This window comes from Rhipicephalus microplus, chromosome 2 (genome assembly GCF_043290135.1).
Source record: "Rhipicephalus microplus isolate Deutch F79 chromosome 2, USDA_Rmic, whole genome shotgun sequence".
Classification (NCBI taxonomy): domain Eukaryota; kingdom Metazoa; phylum Arthropoda; class Arachnida; order Ixodida; family Ixodidae; genus Rhipicephalus; species Rhipicephalus microplus.
The window spans coordinates 96,387,603-96,411,888 of record NC_134701.1 but is presented as its reverse complement, the minus strand read 5'-3'; the positions used below and the strand labels follow the sequence as shown (position 1 = coordinate 96,411,888).

Sequence of the window (24,286 nt, the reverse complement as noted above, 5' to 3'; positions counted from 1 at the left end):
GACAGCTTGCACAAGATAGTGCCAACAACCACTGAAGATGAGTAAAGTGCAACAAAGAAGCTGTTTTTAAACAGTGCATTCATATGTCAATTGCGAAAAGCTAAGCAACCTAACTTCTTTTGCATTACCGCATTTTTCACTCCTCTCTAAAAAATTTTTATAAAATTTACCCCGCATAACATACTTTGCTCCAATTTTTCTAGAAAAAAATTGTGTTCATCATGCCAGTAAATACGATATATCATGGCACGACCCCACACATCTGAATTTTCTCTGTCAGTGAAAAGACATCAAAACATTTACACAACTTATTTCTAGATTCAATATGCACCCAAGTAAAGAGGCAGTGCTGCGTTAATAAAACCTATGTGATTTTCTAAATGAGTTGGACAGAAGCAGCCACTTGCAACTGCTGAGCCGCAACAAACACAAACAACTTTAAACATCCCACTCGGTCAATAAATCAGAATTTTTCATGTTTGTCTTCTAAAAAAAGTTAGTTAAAAGTAGTCGTTCCTTCCTGTTACCCTTACCTGCTTAAAAAAGAGCTTCCTTGTCAGTCTCCATCTTAAAGCATCATCATATTATCAATCAGCACCACGACTTCAAAACACCTTCCTAAAACATTTTAATTCTCACAATGCTACTTATCAAGTTTTCTTTATGTGTGCACAGAGATGTGAACAGTTGTTTCGAGTAATCTGATGCAAAAACTAAGTGAATAACACCCTAACTGTTGACACCACCCTCACCGTTCCAGTAACATGAACGTCCACGACTTTGAGCATCTTGAGTGTCCGAGTTGCGGCCAATCCGTCCCTGAAGACCTCTAGCGATGCCCACACGTCACCAACTAGCTGCAGGGAATCCAGCGTCAGCTCGCGCAGCTGCGTCCCCAGGAGGCGGCAGATGACGAATATGGCGCAGGCAGTGATCCTGGTACGTAGGTCGCACTGACTAAGCCGCAAGCACGTCAACGTCTCGTTTGAGCGCAGGGCTTCACAGAAAAGAAGCAGGAAGGTACTTTGGCGCACAGTCGGAAGCACAAGCTGCGAGAGGAGAATGCAAAAAATGATTAAACGTGTGGTGCTCTCTGACCAGTACTAACAATTATTACAAACCTAGAGCTTTTGTATGATTTGCACAGTAATATGTAACCCTTTACCTTACAAATAACACTCTTTAATAACTGACATTATTGATCTGCTGGTTAATTTTTTTAAATGTTGTTTGCAGCAAGTGTAACGTGAGCTCTAGTGACCTTACAGATTTGTCAACAATGCACTTTACAGAAGAACAATACGTATTACCATTGAAGTGAATAAAAATAACAAAAAAATTTTTGCTAGGTACACAAAAGTACTGTACCTTCAAATTTACAAGGCGCAGCTTTTTTTCTAAATTTTTGCCAGAGTGCCTTATACAACAAAGCATCTTCCCAAAAGGTCATGCAATTCTCTATGACAAGCATGGCTATATTTTATTTACAAGTCCATAACCTGTGCATAACATCCTTCATAAATATAATCTTGCAATAACAATGAAGTGGCTGTGGCTTCAAACACTGGCCACTTGCTGTTCAAGCAGTGCTGTGGTCACAGAACTCTTGGCCTCAATAGAGGCCACCATTTTCCTGTACGATATTTTGCAGTTCATTTTGATCTTAAACAAAGCATTAACCCCATAGAACTGAAGCAGTAAGCATCAAATTCATGAAACTGAGGCAGAACTGATGCAAAAGAGCACCACATTTCGCCATAACATATAGCACACACAACAATCTACTACTGTAATATTCTGAGCAAGCACCCCCTTACAAGCCCCCTTCCCCCAACTACACTCGCAATTTCAAATATCCGCGCCGTTATGGGAAAGTACCCCACCCCCCTTAATCCAATCCAATCCTGCTTTCCACTGCAGCCCGATTGCTCCACGCTGTCTGTTGCTTTGTGTTTGCGGTGAGAGGTTAGCTATGCCTATGCAGTCCTACACTGTGGCCACCAAAATTGAGGTTTCTCAATGGCATTGAGAAAACGGAAAGAACTTGCACCAGACATCCTGACATTTCAAGCTCCACTGGAAGGGGATACACGAATGGGAGAAAGCCAGGGCCTTTGCGAGCCTTCAAATACCAGGTGAGAATTTTTTCGATGGAGGCCAGGCGTCGCATTGTCATTTTATCACAACGCTGCTGACTTCTTTCCCATTCGTAGCAAATGTTTGTCTCACCCCCACAAAAAACTGCTGGATGACATCGGAGAAAATGCAAGAATGGCTTTCGATTGTCAGGGGCCCAAAAATCATCAACGTGCAACACTTACTAGTAAAGACACGGCACCCATCTATAAGACACAAGCCACCACAAATGCCTTCGAAGAGTATGTCACTGACGTGCTTTCCATGTCTGTAGGGTGCACGAGCATCCTGTAGCCTGCCAACAAGTATTGGAATAAGACATTCAAGTCGCCCTTGCGGCATTTGGGCGAGCAGTATATACGTGAAGAAGCATGAACATCGAAAGGAAACTTGAAGAAGCCATCATGGCAACATGTGCTTTATTTCGTTTCCGAGACGTGGGCCGCTGTATTTGAGAAGACAGTGGCACAGTCCTTAAAGCAATGCGGTACTAGTAACGCACTCGCTGGCTTGGAGAACGGCGACCTGCACAGCGGACTGGTCGATATTGGAACTTCTTTAACCAAAAGACTGTAGCAGACTTCCAGCAGAATGCTGAGATTTGTCTTTAGCTACTCACTTAGAGGAATCTTTCGTTGGTTTGAAAGCGATTGAAAGATACAAGAAATCCTGGGCCTATATAAAGTTCACGGTAATAAAATTTTAATCCATGCACACTGCATTTTTTTCTATTGCAAAAATTTTGTTCCCACCTTGAATTTCGGGGCCATTGCGAGATAGCGCCCCCCTCCCACTTTGCTGGCAATTTCGGCATTGCTGGCAGTGGGAACAGAGGGGGGGGAGCACTTGCTTGAAATTTCACTATAGTTTTGAGATAACAGCATCACTTGGTTATCACCACCATCAGTTACCGTGTAAGAAGTCTCGGCAGTCCAGCAGTAGTCCACTGTCCAAGTACACGCTCAAAAAAATGCAACAACAAAGAAAGAAATCGCGCTAGCTCTCACTTATGCCACGCGAGGGCATGAAGGTAGCGAAGCTAAGCCGTAGCCACTAGTAGACAAAATGAAACCGTAGCCAAGCAGCAGTTACAAAACCGTAACTTCAAGCACAACTTCGTTTTTTGGGCAAGTTTTCGTTCAACTCATTAAACATAGTACGAAGCAGAAATTGGGAATGCTAATATTAGGAAAAAAAACTCGTATTTTATGCGGGTATTTACGGTAATTGGAGATCTTCCAAATTCAGCCACATGTTAAAATTGGGTACCAGTTTCGGAATACAATATTGATACGCGTCCCGCATTACGAATCGTAGTCAGCTTTCCAGTGGAGTCTGGCCATAGCTTCCAACATGCACCATTAGATTGCGAAAGGCTATAAAGCTTGCAAGGGAAGTGCCAATAGTAAGAACTGAGAGGCACATGTACTAGAACATTTCACTGCACCTGTATGCTACCCTCCCAAAGCTGGGGAAAGGCGAAGTGTCGTGTGGGCACCCTAGCACATCACATCACTCACTCTAAGCAGTATGGTTCATGAGAAGTACAAGTATCAATGGAGACAGTAGTACTGAACACAATGCCCTCGCACTCATCTTTACTTCACCATAGAAAGCATAGGAAAGTTTACAGTGCAGCAGCCTCTCATCATTATAAAACATATGTTGGAGCTAACAGGAAGAAGATCCAGCCCTGACAGCGTGCTGTTTCTGAACTGATTTTCTTTTATTATTGCGCTGCACCCGCCGCGTGGCCCAATGCCAACTTATTCTTCCTTGTCGAGCGCCGCATCCTGAGGCGCTACAGGGCTCCCCCCCCCCCCCCCCATAGAGCGAAAGCCGTAGGAGTCACCAGAGTCGGCCAGTGGACATGCTTGGATGTGGGCACCCAGACTGAAGAATGAAACCCCGCAACCGCAGGAGCGGTGATATACGCAGGTTTCAGTCTGCGGTGATATACTCAGATATCAGCAGACACGTCGTCTTCACGGCCATTGATGTCCAGCGTGAACGTCTTAGGTGTACGATGGAGTATGCGGAATGGGCCATCATAGGCTGGCGTGAGTGGTGGCCGTATTTGGTCACGCCGAACGAAGACGTGACTGCAGTCATGCAGACCCTGGCTGACAAAGACGGACTGGGGGTGTCGGTCGGCAGGAATCAAAGGAGCAAGGTTCTGAAACGTGGTGCACCGCTCTCGAATGTACGTGGAGGCATCGTGAGTGGAAGGCGGTGATGATGGCTCAAATAATTCTCCTGGATCCACTTTTAATTCTGATCGGATGGCCAGAAGTATGAAGAGGAAGTGGTTGAGCCAACGTTCCCTTGGGTGGTGACCAGTGAGGGCAGCTTTCAGTAGTCGATGAAGCCGTTCGACCATTCGACCAGCTAGCTTCTGGGTCGCACGAATACAAGGATGGCTTATGTTGTGCAATTGATGAAAAATTGCACGACGAAAAGCTGAAGGCACATAGGGCCGAGGGACACCAGTAGACATTTCGCACCTTATTATTGAGGTAGAAAATGGAAGCGGGAACTCAGCGACTGATAGAGACGTGGGTGAAGAACGAAGACGGTGCAGCTCAGGATCGTTACTTTGGGCAGTTGCTAGCTCTTCCATGTCTAGTGGTGGCTGGGTCGACAAGACATTGATGCGGGATGGTGCATCAGCAGCAGCATTTTTCTGCCCATGTACATGTCTGAGATCCACAGTGAACTCGGAAATAAAGCATAGTTGACGAACCTCCCGTGCAGTATAATTGCTGTGATTGCGATGGAAGGCAAGCGTCAGGGGCTTGTGGTCTGTAATGATGTAATAGTCCCGGCCCTCCAATAAATGACGAAAATATTTGATGGCAAGGTATACCGCGAGGAGTTCTCGGGCAAATGTACTGTATTTTGCCTTCGGTGGCTTCAGTTTTTCCGAGAAAAAACCAAGGGGCTGCCAACCGGATACATGCTGCTCGAGAACGGCGCCAACTGCCACGCTTGATGCACCGGTGATGAGACGAATTGGGGCATCAGGGACGAGATGTATGAGCATGGTGGCGTCTGCCAGAGCCTTCTTGGCAGTGTCGAAGGCAGATGCAGCGTCCTCGGTCCACTCCAGTGGCGCAGCCGGGCCTTTCTTTTTAGCCAATAGGTCGGTCAAGGGCTTTAGGAATGTGGCACACTTTGGAAGAAAGCGGCGATGGAAGTTTAGTAGGCCCAGAAATTCTCGGAGTCTCTTTAGTGAAGTCGGGGGTGGACAGTTTTGAATAGCTTTGAATTGAAAGTGCGGTAATCCCCACATGGTCTCTAGTCGCCAAGATCTTTCTTCAGCACCATGTGGAGTGGCGACGCCCAGTTGCTGGAGGAAGGCTGCACAATGCCGAATTCAAGCATGTGCTCAAACTCAAGGCGGGCGATGGCGAGGCGTTCTCCAGATAGTGGATGGGGTCGTGTAAAAACGGGAGGTCCAGTGTTCACAATGTGGTGAGTGATGGAATGCTTCACCGGTGACTCTCTGGTGTGCGGCTTCGTGATGCTGGGAAAGTCTGCGAGTATTTTTGCATTCGGCAAAGCAGGTGTGAGAGCTCGCAGTCGCGTTGGTGAGAAAGTACAGAGTACACCGTTGATGGAGAGGTGGGTCTTGAGATCAATGAGGCGATGAGCATGCATGTCGACAGCAAGGATGAAAAAACTGAGGAAGTCAGCTCCAAGAACAGCTTGCGAGACGTCAGCGAGAATGAAAATCTAGCAGAACGTACGGTGTAGTCAAAGGTCAAGTGTAAGAGAGTGTTGGCCGTATGTGCGAATGGCGGAATTGTTGATCGCTTGGAGTGGGCAGGTCTGTTCGTTGGGACGACGATCTGCAAACGTGGCCGGGATGACGCTAACCTGGGCTCCTGTGTCGACTAGGAAGCGAGCGCCAGTGGTTTTATCAGAAACATAGAAAAGGCGGTATGATTTTCGACCAGTACCACTTGCCGTCGTCAGTGGCCAGTCGTAGCATTTCCCGACCAAGAGCACGGGCGAATGCACATGCGAGCAGAGGTACCGCATCGGCGGTGGTACCAGCACACAGTTGAGGATGAGACGTCCCGCGGCGCGTCGGTTGGCTGAAGATTTGGAGAACGTGGGGGCGTCGAGGAGCGACTGTGTATTTGGAACCTGGAAGACGGTCGACGATGCGCAGGTACAAAGTGATCGAGACGCCTGACAAAGGCATCCAAACGGTTCTCGATGCTCGCAAGTGCCCGGTCTGCAGTGGTGACCAACGGCAGTGTGGTAACGTCGTTGAGGCTATGTGCCTGCGAGTAGTCTGCCACTCGGTCAGCCATTTCAGCGAGTGTGTCTACTGGGACATCTCCTGCAGCTGCGAGGACCGGGACCATGCTCTGCGGTAAGCGCTGGAGCAACAACTGGCATAACAGCTTCTCCTCTTGGGGGGCGGAGGGGCCACCAAGCAGCTGGCGCATGCGTCGCAGGAGCTGTGATGGGCGACGGTCACCGAGCTCTGTAGCTGTGATGAGCTGTTGGACTCTGCTGTGTTCGGACTCAAACTTGCAGGAAATGATAGCTGCCTTCAACGTGTTGTAGAGATGGCTCGGGTGCGGCGACGCTAAAATATCAGCTAAATCGTCGGCTACGTCCGGAGCTAAGCAGGACACCGGATGCCAGTACCTGGTCTGTTGGCTGGTGATTTGCCGTAGACGGAAGTGTGCCTCGACCTGCAAAAACCATGTGCTGGGGCTGTTGGGCCAAAATGGTGGCAGGATGACATGATGAATCGCAGCGACTGCAGTACCACTAGGTCTGGCGTCTTCGTGGGCGTCAGGACCGGTAGGATTGGTGGCAAACCCGGCGGGATTCATGCGGGATGATCGGGGCTGTGTGTTCTTTATCGCGTCTTCATTAACTGTCGGAGCTAACAAGAGGAAGATCCAGCCCTGACAACATTAAGTTTTTTGATCACAGACAGCGTTCAGTTCTTTGACGAGCGCAGAATTCTGAGGCGCTACACATATATTGTTAAAGCCTGTATTTGAGGCACCAGTCTCCTCGGGGGCGTGGGTTCGGATCCCACCGCTGCCACCATGTCGTGGTCGGGAACTGAGAACACGAACGAGCCGACGGATAACGACAACTGTTTAATGATCAAAGGATTGGATTAAACCATGCGTGCTAGCGCGGCTACATGTTAGCTCGAAAGACACAGTCGCACACACTCGCGCCAGCGATCTGCTGAGCCAAATCGTCCCGCACGTCTCGTGATGCGGTACGCATAGCGCCATCTCCTTGTGGCTGCGTCCACGACAGTTATAAGTGAGTTCAACTGTATTACTAAGTTACTCTCTATCAATTCCAAAATCACCACACTTGCGCGCGAAAACGCACAAAAAGAAAATGAGGGTGGCAATACCACCTCAACATTGACGCAGTAAATGCCGGGACACGAGATTTTGATGGCGTCCACTAGTAGTTCCTATATGATAAAAAGTAAGAGCATTGTTCACCGAGGGGGCCACAGACTTTATATGCCAGAGACTTTCGTTGTGTTAGTTCACGCCCCGGCAGACCTGAATAAAGTTTTTTTTTTTTTTTTCATTCTAATCTAATAGAACGAAAATATGAAAAATGCACTTTGAAATCTACGATGTCACAAGTTGAGATTTGAAAACAATGTTTAAATATTAAACTGTGCTCTTGATTTCTTTCTTTATTATTAGGCTTACAATGGCAAAATTACGAAAACTCGAGACCTCAAAGTACAGTTTATAAATCTAAACCAATCAACTGTTGCACATTAGAGTACCTTTAGGAGAGACTTCTGTCAAACCAATGCTTATCAACAACCAAAGTTTCCGATGCCATTCTAGATCTTGCTCAATTCCTCAAACGCAATCTGGGCTAAATGTTGCAAAACAGCAAACGTGACACTGTGAATGAAGGGGCCATGAGTCGTAAACTTTCTTTCGTTATATTTTAAACTGAAGCACAATAATTTTGCACTGTGCCATGAAACAGGTATTGATGTTTCAAGCTGATTGCAATGAGTGTAGAGCAAACTAATTACACCACTGCGTATCATAGATTGACAATAATTAGCTTCCATGGCTGAATGAACACAGAAGCTTTGCCAAGAAAGCAAGATGTGGCATTACACTGATAGGTTCTCTGCTTTACCATGTGCTTCCTGACACAACAATAAACTTTGGAAAAAAAAACACAGAAGGTAATTAGTTAAGAAGAGCACAAGCATGCTTTTATGACAATCCTTAAAACATTTTTTTTTCATTTTGCCTCAAAACAATGCTTCAAAGCTTTGCTTACACAGATGTGCTACAGCTGCCTTTACTTTAGCTTTCCATATGACATATAGTAGCTGTGGAGGAGACCTTGTCAATGCTTCTTCAAACCCCACATGCAGTTAACAGCTTTTAAATGCAAAGACATATCCATGATCTAATTTGCTCACGGCTTTGCCTCCTACCCTATTAAGCCATCATTTTTTGCAACCTCTTTTCCGTAAAGATATGAATCTGTCAATAACTATACTTGAAGTAAAAAGCAGGTCAAACTTCTATGTGGCTAATAAACCATCGTTGTTACACTGAACGTCTTTGTTACATTGAGCTATGACTAATGTCATTTTTTGTCTAATATGTCTGGATGCAGAATCTGCATTGTCATTATGGTAGTTACAAGCAAAATTATGACAAATGGCAAAATTAGCACTTAACCCTGAACCCTTACCACCAGAAAAATCTTGACAACCTAGAACTGCAGCCTTTGATGTGAAATACAATGTAACAAGTCAAATAGCCTTTATACCACAAGTATCGAACAAAAAGTGATAGCATAGGTCATGCCCTATCATTTCCTCTGGTTCCAGGCTTTAGATTTCCCGTTAGTTAACATCAAAGTTTTGTGAGACGGCTGCTGTCCCTGAAAGAGCTAAGAAGGAATAAGTGATGCTTCCCACTACACAAGAAATGCATTAACCCCAGAGCCAACACTGGGTCTCCGCAATAACTGTTCTAGCTGGTAATAACTACGTCACCATCTTTCTCGTACCTCAACATTTCTGACACACCGGTGCTTGGCAAGGAGACAGTGCAACATGATGGCTCCGTATTCAATGGGATCCTTGTCACAGTTTTTGCCCGTAACAGTTACATCCTGCTGGTGGCCAATGGCAATCCTCCCAGGTGATACCTCGGTCACTTCGAAACCGATAAACCAGAGCATCTCGTTCAGTGCATCTAAACGCTCAAAGAGGCAGCATGCCCTCGTAGGGGTCTCGGTGCACTGCAAGGGAAGCTGAAACCTGGTCTTGCTGAAGGCGGTGCGGAGCGACAGCAGCTCTCGCTCAAGAGCGGCGGGGTCCGGAAGGTTCGGCTCCATTCGCTTGACCCGCAGAACGTAGCTCGAAAGCGGGCTTTCATTTGGACAGGCTGCCATCCTGCAGTGAAAGAAATTGCAAAACAGTAGGCAGCCACTTCAATTGTTGCCTTAAAAGGACACTAAAGGCTGATAATAATTTATGTCAGAGAGAAAGGTCATTGCTTGAGAACATCTAAAACTTCAACATAATATGCAGGAGCACTTCACCAACCAAGAATGCCCCAACAGTGGGACATTCCCAAACACACCTGATGATGTAGTAGGGCCTCGGTACAATAATTCACAAGTACTCTAAATACCCCTGACAGCAATGAACAGATTAGTGTATTAAAAGATGAAATAAAATGTAAGTAGTGCCTTTCAGAGTGATTAACATGTGAAAGAGCCCCTAAACAGCACCCACTGATGATCCCACGTTTACATGCACAGATACACCCTATAAAGTGGACAAAGGGTGGACCGCCACCTTAGCCCAGTGGCACGTCATCGAACACATTATTCGAAGGTCCCAGGCTCGGATACTGCTGGTGATAAGTTATCTTTTCGTCCACTATTCTTTCTTTACATTTACACCACTGTCACTTGTAATAATATCCCCTTTACTTCGCTTGGCATCATCGCCTGTTCAATTCAAGTTCTGTTTTTGTCAGGCAGTGCTACAAAATTGCAACTTGTTCTGCTGTGCCAGCTTTCGTGTAGTAAAGCAAGTAAAGGTTGGTCATGGCTATACCCGAATCCCACTAATGGTATGCAGACCACAAAAATGTGATTTCCTTTGAAACTAAGTATGTTCTTGGTATGAAACAAGCACTGTAAGGTTTCCGAAACGATAGTCACGTGAGTATTGGATCCCTTTAAGGGCTAGCAAAAGCACTTCGGGGTGCATGAAAGCCTAGCTGCAGATACAGACACAGTACTCATTTACATCCCCTGTTTGCATCCTTCGATACTGTGCCTGATGCGCCACCGGCAGCTTGAAGTGACGCGCAACAAATACGCAATGAAATCATCACTCCAAAAGTGTATGCTGTGCTTGGTTGGTCTCTACATTATCAAAAAAAAAAACTGTTTCTTTATATACCTCCAAGAGGAAGCGAAAAACTTGCGGTTATACAGCAACTGCAAATGCAACTTGGTTTCAGTTCTCATATGAAGTTTCCCGAAGAGCGATCAGGAAGCAGATATGCGATTTTCTCAAGCATTTGCTGCGAAGCTCACAAGGCATGCAATACAAAGTCGACCCAATACATGCCAGTGCATACCCGTAAGCAAAAGTGCGCGGACCACGCGAGCGCACGGCCAATGACCTCCTCGCAACGTTGTCAGGTGTCATAGAGAGCATTGCTACGCCCAAGACAAGAAACTTACGTTAATCAACACCGTGCCATCGCACCCAATAATGCACAAATAAGTCTGAGTTTTTAATATCTTGAAATTCCCATCTAAGTACTGTGACGTTCTCTGCGTCAACGTCGTGAAAGAGCATTGGTTCATTTCACTACATCGCACCAACAGGCTTAAGTTATTCAGTATTTAGTGCCCAGAGAGAGTGCATGCCTGCGGATGCCGTGAGTAGACGCGACAGCCCGAAACTTCACCAGCAATGAAAGGAACGTAATAGGATATTTCTTTCCGAAACAAAGCCATGCTGTCTACCCATGACTACCCGTCTTATCGCAGAAGTCTACCCTCGCGCTCTGGGCTCACCTCTCGAGTAGTTGATGAACTCCGGCGGTAAAAGTAGATCGACGCGACCTGAAAAATGTGACATTAAATGTCCATGTACTACCTAGCACGAACCGAAACAAACAATGCCTTTAAAGAAGCACTTATCGAACATGCCGCTTTCAGCATAAAACTAGACTTGGATTGACCGGCGGTAGAAGAAGCTAGAGAAACTGGCAAACTGGTAAGTGTTCTGTGCTACAGTCTTGACGACAATTACTTGCGGCAAATTGCCTTTAAAAAAGTGTTTCGGCGACAATATGAAATTAACTATATATAAAATAGAACAAACACGTTTTTTGTTACAAATTTTATGCTGTACTTGTCTACCAGTGGTATTGGTAGCAGAAGTAATGCATAAGTGTTTGAGTTTCGTTTTTAAACCGCGCAGTATTTGAATGTATGAATATGCGGCTGGGCCTGTTCTCATGACGATAGTTATAGCACGAGAACAAAACGACGACACAGAGACAAGAAGGACACGAAAGACACGAGCGCTAACTTCCAACTGAGTATATTGCACAGAGCACGAAAATATATAGAGGAGACAGTAACCATGCGATAAAGACCATATGGCACAAAGAGCAGAACATGAGTAAGAGAAAAACAAAAACAAAAGCACAGAAAAAGGCAAAGAAAAATCTATAAGGAAATGAAACAGATAAGTAAAGATAATATAACTACTTGCGCGCACCGAAGCCTTCGAGGAACCTTAGTTCCTTCTCGGACAGGGACACGGAGGGCTTGCTAATGCAAGGCACCTGTTCGCGTGCCATCTGCGCGGCCTCGACAATGACTCGGGTGTGCTCATATTTGTGTTTGTACAGCGTCGCTGAGTCATTGAAAAGAGGCACACAATTGCACTCAGTGCAGTGCTGAGCGAGAAAATCCTCTCTCCCGTTCTTAACATTGTTAGCGTGTTCTGACACCTTCCGACATAACAAGCACCGTATGAAAGGGGGGGTCCTATAGACAACTTTCCAGGAGCACGCCGCATACCTGTTTCTTTCTGTGACAATGAAGGGAAAGCTACGCGGGCAGACCTTCGCGGAAGACTACTTCGCGGAAGAGTACAGGAGCAGTAGTTCGAACTACTGCTCCTGTACTCTTCCGTGAAGTAGTCTGCTTTGGCTCACGTTTCAAATTACGGCCGTGTTCAAGTAATTCCACTGCACGCACATTGATACGTCTGCTTACACAACCACAACTATTTGTGAATAAAATTAAACACAAGCTCTTTCGGCGAGTCGATGGAATAGCTGGAAGGCGACGCGCGCTCACCCAAAGACGAAGGCGCCATTTTGACAGTTATGTGCACGTAATACGTGCGATGCTTTCAGACGCGCTAAAGCACATAAACAACTCTTCAGAGAGCAACAACAAATATTAATATCACTACTGTGCGTGCAGCGTCTCTTTATAAATAGCATCCAGTAGACAATTATGTTGTTCTTAGTTATTATTGTCACACGGAAATGTCACACAGTTATTATTGTCACACGGATGCATTTGTGGCACTATTTCAGAGTGGCGGCACATGTCCACTTTGCCTTCATTGCCTTCCCTTCATTGCCACAGAAAGTTGTCCCCGAGTATAGCTCCACGTATACCAAATTTGTTGTTACGTGACGTCAATGAAGGACGATATATATGACTGGTGCGAACATGATAATCCTGACACGCGTGTCATGTAAGAACACGACAACATACCACGCTCATAGCGTGCCCGCGGCCGTTTCGCTAGCTCCACATATACTAAATTTGGTATCACGTGACGTGAACAGATGACGAAAGTAATCGACACATCCAAACATCATAATCATGACATGGAAGTCTTGTACGGCATCATTTACTTCCACCTCATAACTTTGTGTTGATTTTAAAGTGACATATCAACATTTCGCGTTCCCGCTTCGCATATCATTGCTTTCCACTGTACGTGGGATCTGCAAATTTTTTAAGAGCATAGCTCCTTGAGCTTGGAGGAACCCTGCCATTCGTGAACATAAATCATCATCATAATAGAGCAGTGTGCGCTTTTCATCCTCTTCTTCGTGTTATCGTTTGCTTCCCTACATCTGTAAGGCATACGATGCATAAACTCTGACGGGTGGGAGAGCGAATACTGAAGGAGAGAACAAGAAAGAGACAAATGGAGAGGAGGGGGAACATTCTTGACTAGTCGGGATTTGAACCCACGTACCAGCGTTTGGACGGCAAGCTTCGTAATCACATGGCTATACAGGATCGTTAAAAGAGCTTACGCATGCAATAGTTTTGCATAGTATATGCTATATAGAGTATAGATATACAGTATACAGTGCAGATTATTTTAGTCTCACACCTTCTATATCAAGCCTTATATTACATATTGTAAATAAATAAATGTATTATTATTATTATTATTATTATTATTATTATTATTATTATTATTATTATTATTATTATTATTATTATTATTATTATTATTATTATTATTATTATTATTATTATTATTATTATTATCATTATTATTATCATCATCATCATCATCATCATCATCATCATCATCATCATATTAGAGGGGTGAGAAAGGGAAGTGATATTGTGGAGGAGCTAAAAGAGGCGGGTACAGTGCCAACAGCTCCGCCATTTCATCTGTATTCGCACGACTAGTGTACAGCTGCCTCAATTATTCTATTTAGTATATCGCGCAAGGTTGAAGCCAGAATTTTTTTTTTCTTTCGAGAAGTCGCCGTCAAAGTTTTACAGTGTAGGTGATGAAACTAAAATGCGTCAACTCGTCTACTCTTTATAACTGGCTTAAAAAATGAATTCTTCGAAATTTTAGTCAAGTAACGCTTGCTCTTCAATCGTTTGCCTTTTCCGCTGGTGATGAAAAGAACAGATTTGAAGACATCTGCTCAGCAAGTAAAAGGTTGACATGATTTTCTAGCAAGTGCTTCGGGTTCTGAAAGGTCACTGTGAGTTCCAGCAAACTTCTCTGGATGGCACTGGCAATTTGTAGAGACACAATGAATAACACTTACTCCAACACGTCCACTCTAGTAAGCGTTTCCTCGTCTTCTTCCTCTTGTTTCTCGCGAGACTTCATCGGTGGCACAGCGGAAAGCCGACGAATACGTGTCAAAACGTGATGGATGAGTTAAGGAAATTAGTTATTGAGAATATAGGCTCCACGCTTATTGCGACGGGAACAGGGAGAAGGGGTGACTGTTTTACGGTGAAGGCGTCTTTGCTCGTTTCGGTGACCGGCTTCTGTGTTGTCTTCGCTGGCTAAAACGAAGTCCATTCTGAACTTACACCTAATTAGGCATCGGCCAAGCATGGTTGTGGTGGTCAGTGGCGCATCCAGGGTGTGGCACACCAGACCCATGCCCAAATTTTTTCTTCGCCATGTCATACAGAGCAAGAAATGAACACTTCAATGAGGTGCCCCCCCCCCCTCCAAAAAAAAAAAGCCTACGCCCCTGGGGGTGGCGTACTTGAACTGTACCAGAATGAACGCATACATACCGCGGGAAAATTCAACGCGAGTGGGATAGCGCACACTTTTACATAGACAGAATAAGGAACACGACAGAAGCTCTAGATCTGAACAAATGTTTATTTGAAACAGCAGAGAAAGAGATACAGAACTTGGATGGTAATATCAGACTGGTATGATAGCAATGTATCTAAAATTGCCACGAATGAACGCACGTTTTATTGCATATAAACCATGAGAAGGTGTGCTAACACATCGCACTCTCAACCACTCAATTGTTTCTGTGGTGCGTGGGCTGAGATGGATTATTAGAGTGAATAACTTCGATTTCTCCATTTGGCATGGCCGCCTTACTCCACTAATCAAGAAGTTAGATAATTAAAGTTCTTTAACTACTGTGTCCAATGATGTCTTTAGGCATATTACCATCTCTGCCACTACAGAAAAAAGTCACAGTTTCGCCGAAAGGGCGAAGCAATGAATGCAATAGAAACATACTCGAATGTTTTAGAAAGCTAGTCTAGCATTTTTAGGGGCAATAATAATTGTAGTAAACATGCGTTTTCTAAATAATAAAAATTTCTTGCGGTGTGGCCACAGTAGATGACCACAACAAGGCTCGTGCGTAGTGACGGCGTTGATATACGTAGTTAGGCTTGCAGTCTGTGTGTGTGTGTGTGTGTGTGTGTGTGTGTGTGTGTGTGTGTGTGTGTGTGTGTGTGTGTGTGTGTGTGTGCGTGCGTGTGTGTGTGTGTGTGCGTGCGTGCGTGCGTGCGTGCGTGCGTGTGTGTGTGTGTGTGTGTGTGTGTGTGTGTGTGTGTGTGTGTGTGTGTGTTTGTGTGTGTGTGTGTGTTGAGAGCGCAGCCCAAAGAAGCTCCGACCTTGCTGTGGGGGCAAAAGTCGCGCGGTGATCGTTGCCATGATAGCGTGGCAACCATAACCATCCTCCCCCTCCCCCCCCCCCCCCGTTTGCTCAAGAGATAAGCGCAGTCGCCTACTACACCGGCCTTCTCACTCCGCAAAAAAAGGAGGCTAGCACATCCGGTGGCGGCAACGGCAAACGCCAGCCGAGACTGTGTATATAATTGCTATCCCAAATGAAAATACGTAGCTCATTCTAAACGCCATGAAGAATTCTAGACGTCACGAAGATCTTTACGAAGTAAGTTTGCTCCTAACGACACTTCGACTTCACCGATGAAGTCTGTGAGCAGCTCGTCGAAGATTAGGCCCTTAGAAAATTGTAGTTTTTAAAGCACTCTAATGGTAATGAATTTGCGTTGGTGATTTTATACGAGCTATTCAAAGAAAAGACAAAGTATAACGCTCAGCCGCGATGCATGCAACGTTAGAGCGGAACTCATCACAGCTGCTGGCAAACATGACGCGACTCTAAAATGCGGGACATCAGGCAATTTTGAAAACACTAATGTGGCAGTTACACTGTTTTTTCAGTGGAGAAAACTATCAACATTCTGGACGTCAAGAGCATGCGCAAATAATGTTATACACTGGAACATAGAATTTACTACCGCGACGAGAATAACATTCTGTAATGCGCATAAAGAACGCTGTTTCTCTCTGGCAATCATAAATCAACCAGCCAAAATGGGTACTTTACCACATAAAGAGCTCCGATTTGCGTCAGATAGCTAGAAAGGAAGGTCTTTTTCACCGAGATAAAATTTTTGTTTCGCATGTTTTTGTGAAAGCCCAGATGGTAATATTATTTGTATATAATGTAACGATATGTGGGGTTTAACGTTCCAAAACTTTGATATGATTATGAGGGACGTCGTAATGGAGGGCTCCATAAATATCGACCATCCGCTGTTCTTTAACAATCACTGACGTCGCACGTATACAGCACACAAGCTTCCACCATTTCGCCTTCATTGAAATAAGATAAATTTTTATACAGACTCTTCAAACTATGCAACCTATAAAGCCACATCAGGCGAAGCCAAAGAGCACCTTAGCTCAAGTCGTTCTTAAAGGGGCCCTGGAACACTTCTTGGAGTAATCGTGCAATGAATTCACTGGAAGCCTCACGAATTGAACCTCGCAAAAATTTTAAGAATCCGTTCAGTGCGAGTGGAGTTACATAGATTTGTCACAAGCTGTGATTGCATTCTCTCTTTTCTCTTCCCGACGAAAGCGCTGGAAGCTAAGCAAGGTGGGATGACAGGGACAAAGAAAATACGTCACGCACACTTCGTGACCCTGAGCACTTTTTTTTTTTGGAATAGATGCCTTTTTTCATTGCGACCGCTAACGAACGCGTGGGCAAGTCGTGGCCTCCCGCGGCGATCTCTGTAATGACTGACCACTTCATGATCAAATCAGGCAATCGCTGATACAAACAGAAAGACAGAGAGACAGGCAGACAGATAATTTTTTTGCGTCCTACGCTACTCTTTTGGAGCAACGTCGCGGGCCACTCCCCCGTAGGAACGGGGAGGGCTGTATCGTGGGCTCTCTGGACAGCCCGTAGTTGTGGTAGTAACTCAGCACTTCGTAAGACAGAGTCCCAATCCTCTTTTGTGAGCCGAAGTGGGTACCGTAACGAGGGTCGCCACCAGAGCGTATGCCCGAAATCAGTAACCTTACCAAAAAGACGACAAGTACAGTCAAAAGTCTCTGAGAAGACCATGCTGAGGAAAATTTGACTTAGATAGGACCTAGTCTGGAGCATTCTAAACGTGATGGCCTAAGGTTAAGACAACTTGCTGTGCGGAGAAGCAAAGGACTTCCTACTCAACTGGTAGTGTTTAACCACTTCACTGAATATAAGTAAAGTGTCCCTAAACATCCCACTGCCAACCTGTGGACCTACGTCCTCTCCAGCGCGGAGAATTAAAGCGTGCGCCCGGGAATGAGCAGTGTCATTCATGTTTACTAAAGAGAGTCCAGTATGCATTCCAGACGCACAGGAAAGCAGGTAATGATATGTGGAGAAACAGTACTATTGTCAAGTAGTTTAAATACTTCAGCACAGACGGAACCGGAGGCGAAAGCCCTGACCGCTGATTTTGAGTCGGTTAAAATTTGCGATGTACACAAGGGCAAAGGCTACAGCCAACTGTTCAACTTTTGAGAGAGTAGAGTTCCTAACTGACGCCGCATTGATAATAAAATCTACGTGATTGACGGAAATAACTGAAAACCTAGCTGACCGACCGTATGAGTGGCATCGACATAACACACTGAATTAGGATCGTTCCTGATGCGCTCCAAAAGCGCGATGGTCCTAGCCCGGCGAATACCTGCGTTGTGCTGAGGATTGACGTTTGGCGGGAAGGGAGAGACCTCGATGACGGTACGCTGTTCATCCGGCTCTTGAAGACGGCGATCCTCTACGAGCACAGGGCTGACACCTAGGACAGACAGAGTCTGCCTACCAGCTATGCGAAGTCTCTTGGGCTTCAATGATCTCATCCAAGTATGGACGTCTAGCTGCATAAGCCATTCAGTGCTTGTGCACACGGGGATGCCAAACACCCTCTTTATACTTTTTCTAATCAGAGTTTCCAGCTTCTTCTTTTCAAATTTGTACTAAGAGTGCATGGCAGCAACGTACGTAATATGACTCAAGAGGAATGCATGAAAGTGCCGCAGCAGATTGTCCTCCCTGAGACCCCCCCCCCCCTTTCTGTGCGGAACGCTATCAATCAATCTGATCTGTTCTCGGTCTTGGTTTGACCTCTTTTTGCAATCTTTGCAATGGTTTGACCTTTGTACCCGTGCGACTCCATAATCACGCCCAGCACTCTAATCGCGTCCACTTTCGGAATGGGGGTGCCACTTATGGTGTGAAGCACAATGTCCACCTCTGATAAAGGCTTCTAGTTCTTTGGCTTAGCTCCTTTTCTACTGGCCTTATAGGCACCCGACAGTGGACCAGAGGGCACGATGAAGCTTTCTGGGCCACTTCAGCATTGTTGGTACCGACCACAAGGAATACCAAGAAAATGAAACTCTCGCTGAGCACATTGAGACGCTGAAGTGTCAGTGCCCTTTTTGGCGCCTTTTCAAAGAACGCTTCCTGGGCGCTTACATACTCAGCCGTGACAAGCCTGCTCACAACTAAAAAGAAAATAATATGCCCGGGCAAGTCTGGTTTTGCTGCGTCTACTCGCAAGGATACGCATTGGAAGACTCGGTTTTGCTGCGCCTACTCGCTAGGCTGTGTGTTCTGGCGCTATCATCAGATCTCGTAAATTGCATTGCCGGGTGCCTATATAAAAGCAGCTTTGATTCCCTTGCGGAGCACCTCAGCCATGTACCAGAAAGAAGGAGCTCCATCAGATCGGCGGCTCCCTGGAGTGCAGTGCCGACTTCCCTTCGCTACATCTGGGACGCCACATGATAATATTGTCACGGGTATAGAAAGGTACCTCAGGCACGGGCGCAGAAGTGACGCAGAAGGAATGAAGACAACGATGTTGTTGTGGGGCCGTGTCTGAACTGCCCAGAATATGCCAGTGACGGGGAGCGACGGCGTTGATAGGAGCGGGGCTGGTGACCCTGAGGCGACGGCGAGCGGCTGGTCCGGGTTCCCTGGGCGACAAAATCGGCGTAGGATGGTTCAGAGCGTAGCGTAGAACGGCTAGGTGGCAGGTCTTGAAGGTGGTAATCGGCAAAACGAGGTGGCGAATACTGCCCCCGATCCTGTCGGTGGTCGTCTAGAAAACGTCGCCGGAAAGGCCACCTGTTGAGGCAGTGGCGGGAAATGTGGCCAACGCGATGGCAAGAGAAGCATATCGGTCGATCATCTTGTGTGCGCCACTCAGATGGATTTCGGTAGCGCGATGAGAACCGCGGGACGACGCGGCAGCAGCAACAAGTGGGGCGGCATGGTAGTAAGCGTTAGGATTTATGGGCTGCGGTGTGTAACTGGAGTTTTGGGGAACTAAGACGCCCATGTTGGCATACTCTTGTCGCACAACAGCCTGAATAAGAGATATTGAGACCGAGTTGTCAGGCACAGTGGGTTGGTAAGCGGAAGGAGACATGGCTTCCAGCTCCTGACGGACAATTCATGTGATGTCTGGAGGATTCACGAATGAACGTGGCGCCACAGGATCCTCGCAGGAACAAGTCGCAGCGGTGTTTGGAAGTCGGGAAAAACGTTGAGTGATTCTCCTGCTTTTGGCTTGTTCAAACCACCGACATTTACTGACAATTGAGTCAACGGTGGTACCGTTCTTGCATATCAGAATGTTGAAGGCATCGTCGGCTATGCCTTTCAACACATTGCTGACGTTGTCTAGTTCGGTCATGTCTTTTTCAGCCTTCCGACACAAGGCGAGCACGTATAGGATATAGGTGACGTACGACTCGGTGGAAGATTGAACTCGTGACGCAAGTTCCTGCCTGGCTGCCATTTGTCGAGCAACTGACCGGCCGAACAAGTCACGAAGCTTCTGCTTGCACACGTCGCAACTCGTCCCACCTGTATTGCTTGTTGACGCACTTGTATAAGGCGAGCCACTTGTTAACGTCAGTTGTGTTGGTGCCGCAAAATGTACCTGGATCGAGAAGATGGGAAGAGATCACAGGTGACGGAGCAGGCGTAGACTGAACGGATGGCGCACTGCCTTCAGGCATCGTGGCTGGACGAAGCTGACGTCCGCTACGGAGATCCAGAGTTGTAATGTTACTCAGCACCTCCACCAAAATATGTAACGGGGAGTATTTAATAAGTGAACGCCGGGTGGGCTAACACTGCACACAGTGTGCAAGGATGCAGGACAAGAGAGCATTTCAGACACGGCCCCACAACAAGATCGTCGTCTTCATTCTTTCTGGGTCATTTCTGCACCCATGCCTGAGGTACTTTTCTATACCCGTGACAATATCACCAGCGTAAAGCGTGTGGCTGATACCCTTCACGTTAGATAGCAGTGTGGACAACTTGCATATAGCGATGTTAAAGATAACCGGGGATATCACCGCTCCTCGCGGCGTGCCTTCAGGGCCCAGTGCTATGGGAGAAGAATTGATGTCCCTGATATTGAGCATGACCTTCCTGTATTCAAAAAAGGAGCTACGTATCTGTGAAATGCTTCGCCCAGCCCAAGCTCTGAAATGAAGTTTATAATGTGCGCGTGAGAGATGTTGTTAAACACTTTTTCCAGGTCAAGACCCAGGATGCCTCTTACGTCTCTTCTGTTCACATCTATGACTTGATGTTAGAGTAGCTTTATTGTGTTTTGTGCAGACAAAGATGGATGAAACCCAATCATGTTTTAGTAGAAAAGACCTTCCTTCTCGATGTACTTAGAAATACGGTTGTGAATGACATGCTCCACTACCTTGCCGACACAGGACGTTAGCAATATGGGCCTAAGATTGGCTAGTCCTGGAGGTCGGCTCGGTTTGGGACTGAAGACAACTGATGCCACTTTCCAAGAGTCTGGGACAGAACCTTTTTTCAATATGTGATTGGTCTCACTGGTAATAAACTTGACGAATTCGTCTTCGAGGTATCCGAGAGTCCTGTTAGAGATGCCATCTGACCCCAGAGCTGATCATCCATTAAGGTTTTGAAGAACTTCCCAGACGTCGCTGGCGTTAAAAGGCTCGCCGAGCTCAGTGCTAAGGGGTCCGTAGTCTGAACAGCTAGGGAGGTCAAATATCTGCGAGCCAAACCATCCAGTATGGCGTCTTCAGATTCATAGTGTCTGGCTGCATGTATAAGTGAATTTGACTCGTTCAAAAGGTGCTTTAGCAAATTTCATTTTTATCCTATTCACATTTGGCCATTCGCAGAATTGCATACCTCATCCCACTGCTGCCTAGAGAGGGTCTGGCAGTGGTCTTCGATGGATCGGTTTAGTTCTGCAATTTTTTCGCGGAGCCTACGATTCGGCATCTGCCCCTTCCACCTATTCAGTAATGATTTTTTAATCTCTAGGAGGTGCGCAAGGCGGCTGTCTATCCTATCTGTTTCCAAATTCGTGTCCATCTTTTTTTTGTCGCCTTACTAACGTCTCCCTTGAGCTGTTTGGCTCAATGATCAAGGCTGGTGATTGAGTCTTCAGCCTGCGCGAGTTATTCTCTTATATGCTGGAAGTAATCCAAATCTGTAAAATTAAACTCTCTTATGGGCTTATGGGCTTATTATTTACACTGATGTACGTAGCTGGGACATTATGGTCACTCCCCAGATCCACGTGCAAGTTGTGCCAAGTAGGAGATTCAAAATTTTAACAAATGGAAAATCTGGCATGGTGTCCCTCGTACAAGAGTTACCAATCCTGGTCGGAAATGCTAGGTCTGTGGCCAGGGCGAGGTTCACGTTCACCACTGCTTGCCAAAAATCCTCGCCTTTATGGAATATCCACAGATAACCCTGTAGAGGAACCAGACGACACAGTGGTGGATGAGGCCATCCCGTAATCGCAGTTTTTCATTGGGCCGCAGGCGAAGAGCGAGACCAAAGTGGCTGCGGCTGACGCGCTCAACACGGCCAAGAGCCAGAGCGTTCTCGATTCCACGTGGCTCCCGCATCACGAGTCACGCGGCTCTTCTTTTGTGTGTCGGCCACAGCGATACATGGGACCCCCTCCTAGCGCGTTGCGCAAATAGAAGTCAAATATAAATACAAATAGAAACTAAAGAACAAATGCTATATACATCTACGGCAGTCAATATAATCATCCGGTGAGAGCCCAGAGAGAGTTCGTTGTCAGCTGGACTGTCAATTGAAATGCTCCGGGGATTGAGGCTGAGAGTCTCGTTGTGAACGTGGAGCTCCTGGTGCCCCAGGACAAGCTCGGGAATCAGAAGGCAGAACTTGTCGACAGTGTAGAACCCATGAAAGAGTCAGGCACGCGCTTTCAACATGATGTCAAGGAATGGGCTGCTGGGGATGCAACCTTGCAAGCAGGTGACGCCGAACACAGCGCTGAGGACGACGGCCCTTGGTACCTGCTTGCATGTATCAACTGCGTTTGAACTCTGTAGCAGGGTCCGATGAAGGCGCGTGCAGGTTCAAGCCTACAGCATGTCGACGAAAAGTGCCACGGACTTTGGCAACGCAGACGACAATGACGGAGTCGTCAGAACAATCTTGGAGCTGGCATAGAGAAAGCAGTACGACTGCTTGTTTTAACTGCCATTGTCGAACGCAGATGTCCGGGTCCGGCCGTGGACAGAAGCTTACTGATTGGCGACACAGGAAGGCGTTCGTTGAGAGCAGCGTCTTGGCCCATTAGAGACAGTCCAGGTGCTGTATCTGCGTCATGTGAAGGGTGCCAATTATTGGTACCGAACTGTTGAGTGCTATCCTCTGAAGTGTCATGCAGCAAGTATATAGGTTGAGAATTCAGGGGTGGGAGGAAGGGCCCCATGCTACCAGACCGAGCTTCTTGACTTCGCCGGCAGGTTGCCGTTGAACTTTCTTGTCAGGAGAAACGTACTCGGTGTCTTGACGGCTGGTGGTAGGTTCCTAACCTGGGAATTGCAACCAGTCGTCATGTGGTGGATGGTTGGGTGGCATGAATGGTGATGTCTCCGAAATCGGTAGCTGAGCAGCATGCGAGACGTGGTCTACAGGAGATTTCACGGCATGCGTAATTGTAGTCACTGTGGACTCTGCAGTGTCACAGCTGCCATTTGTCATCGCTGAGTGGAAACACGCCTGGATGGCCAGCGCGGACTCAAGAGTATTATGATTCTCTGTGGGCTGGTCACTGAATCTAGGAACTTGGGCTTCCTCATCATGTTGACATGGTATGCGCTCGAGGGGCGCCGGGAAGCTGAGTAACGTACCGGGGGGTTGGGGTCCTATGGGGGGTTCTGCTTATTGGTGTCGTGGGCTTCTACAGGCGTTGTTACAGGCGTGCACTCCGCAAGCAAACGAGCTGGCTTGGCTTGGGTCATCGAATTGCCTTGGGCATAATTGAGAGAGGTGGCAAAACCGGCAAGCCGGATGCAAGAGCCGTGTACTGCGGGGTGATGGGCCTCTCCATTGACGAGTTCATTTGCGCTGAGCAGCTGGTTCTACTACCTGTGTGGCGAGTTGTGGCAGGTAGGGGAGTGGTGTGGTCTGGCTGTGATGTTTGACGCATCCCGGATGGCGATGAGCTAGGTGCTGCACTGTCGCTGCTGAGAGAAGGATGGTTTCTACTGCCGTAAAAATGTAGCACGGTGTCTCGCAGATCATCGTAAAGGTGGGGGGTCTACGAGAAGCAGGCGAGGTGGCGTTTGAGTTCAGGAGGGAGTATGCACTCGAGGATCTCCAACATAAATTCCTGGATCCAGATGCTGTTGAGCTTCACGGCCAACTCGAACTCCACGAACCATCTTTCGACGGAAGCAGCACATAACGGTGGCAGTGACGGGTCTAATTGTGGCCTCCAACTGTCGGCTGGCTGGTACATGGGCATGGAACTTGGTGGCAGCGGTGCAGCGCTGGTCAGTGGTTCTTGCGTCTGAGGTCACCATTTCTAGATAAACGAGACGGGACGGTGGCGGATGAGGCCATGCCAAGGTCGCAGCTTTTTATTGGGACGCGGGTGAAGAGCGAGACCAAAGGGGTTG

At 46.8% G+C, this 24,286-nt stretch overlaps 1 protein-coding gene across 5 annotated transcripts in view; it reads right to left on the bottom strand.

Annotated features, from left to right (window-relative positions):
• Positions 1 to 11,448, bottom strand: part of LOC119170776 (uncharacterized) — a 148,094-nt gene extending 136,646 nt beyond the window's left edge. For 2 of the 5 annotated variants that reach the window (XM_037422033.2, XM_075886687.1), the window contains exons 1-3: positions 11,233 to 11,445; positions 9,196 to 9,583; positions 753 to 1,049 (exon numbers count right to left, since the gene is read on the bottom strand). In XM_037422033.2, the coding sequence (XP_037277930.2) occupies positions 753 to 1,049; positions 9,196 to 9,582 (684 nt within the window). In that variant the 5' untranslated portion in view covers position 9,583; positions 11,233 to 11,445. Of the gene's footprint in view, positions 1 to 752; positions 1,050 to 9,195; positions 9,584 to 11,232 lie in introns of all 5 variants that reach the window. The other 3 variants (XM_075886686.1, XM_037422034.2, XM_037422032.2) reach the window with 3 other exon arrangements.
• Positions 11,449 to 24,286: the final 12,838 nt, after the last annotated feature.